General features: G+C 39.9%; 1 protein-coding gene across 1 annotated transcript in view; it reads left to right on the plus strand.

The window, feature by feature from the left end:
• Positions 1-226: 226 nt before the first annotated feature.
• LOC107578855 (nesprin-1-like) overlaps positions 227-1,232 on the plus strand; it is a gene marked incomplete at both ends in the record, with an annotated part of 5,804 nt that continues 4,798 nt past the window's right edge. The window contains 2 exons of the mRNA XM_016264761.1: positions 227-609; positions 737-805. Coding sequence (XP_016120247.1) covers positions 227-609; positions 737-805 — 452 coding nt within the window. The remainder of the gene's footprint in view (positions 610-736; positions 806-1,232) is intronic.

Genomic DNA, 1,232 nt, shown 5'->3' on the forward strand with positions numbered 1-1,232 from the left:
TTTTTTCATATTTATTTTAATATTTATTTATATTTACCTTTTATTTGTTTACCTTATTCATTCATTCTATTTTATTTTATTTTCATATTTAAATATACCATTTTAATTTATATTGGCTTTTTTTGTTTACTTGTTATTAATCAATTCGTTCAGTCAGTCATTTTATATGCACACATTTTGTTTAGCATTTTTTGACATTTTATTTCATCCTCTTTAATCAATTTAGTCAAGGTTTGGATCCCAAAAACCACTGTGAATTCTTCTTCTTTATCCAGCTCACAGACGATAAACATGACGTCTCGTACTCGGACCGTGAGTTTGATCTGGATGAGCTTGCTGACGTGTCCAGCTTTCCGTGGAGTGAGCGTCTGGGCGATGGTTTTCTGTCCCCTCTGCCCTCATCCAGTCGCTCTGCATCGCTGGCCGCTCCACTACAGGCCGAACGCTCGGGCCGAGACACTCCAGCCAGCGTGGACTCCATCCCTCTGGAGTGGGACCACGATTACGACCTGAGCCGGGGTCTGGAGAGTGCCAGCAGAGCCTTGTCCTCTGAACCGGGAGATCAGGTAGAGGATGGATACCTGCAGGGCTCAGCGTCCGCCCTTTCAGGTCAGTGTGAGATCTTTCATCCTATAAACAAAAGAGAGAGAATAAACTGGTGGCTGTAGCAGATGATTTTAGTGGGGTTCAGCATTCAATCATGTTTGTATTGTATGCATGTATATGTTTCTTTCAGATGTAGTGATTCCAGAGAGTCCTGAGGCATATCTAAAACTTACTGAGCAAACTCTGAGGTCCAGCGCTGGTAGGCAACAGCAGTCCGAAATCTGAGACTCACTCACTAGTCTGTTGCCTGAGATTGTGATCTTGTTTCTATTTCCTAACCCTTCTGGTTTGATTTGTGTTGCTTCACACGGTGTGTTAACTTTAATAATCAGTTCTCCAGTGTTTGCATGTAGTGTCACAGGTTGATGCCCACTGACTTCACTCTGGTGTTTGTTCTTGGTTTCTAATGCTTATGGATTTGCCAAGTCAACAGCATTACTCACAGTATTTTGCAATCAGAGAAAATTGTGAGTTACAAAAAATAAAATCCTTTTAAATCAAGGGGTTTAAAATCAAATATTAGTTGTATGGCCCATGTGGATTTTTTTTAATGGTCACACAGGTCCAAAGGAAGAATTTTACATATCAAGGTCAAATTTGAATTTGAAATCACAGAAAAATATTTT

The sequence above is a fragment of the Sinocyclocheilus grahami genome, unplaced genomic scaffold (assembly GCF_001515645.1).
Source record: "Sinocyclocheilus grahami isolate Dianchi unplaced genomic scaffold, SAMN03320097.WGS_v1.1 scaffold12349.1, whole genome shotgun sequence".
In the NCBI taxonomy this organism is placed as follows: Eukaryota; Metazoa; Chordata; class Actinopteri; order Cypriniformes; family Cyprinidae; genus Sinocyclocheilus; species Sinocyclocheilus grahami.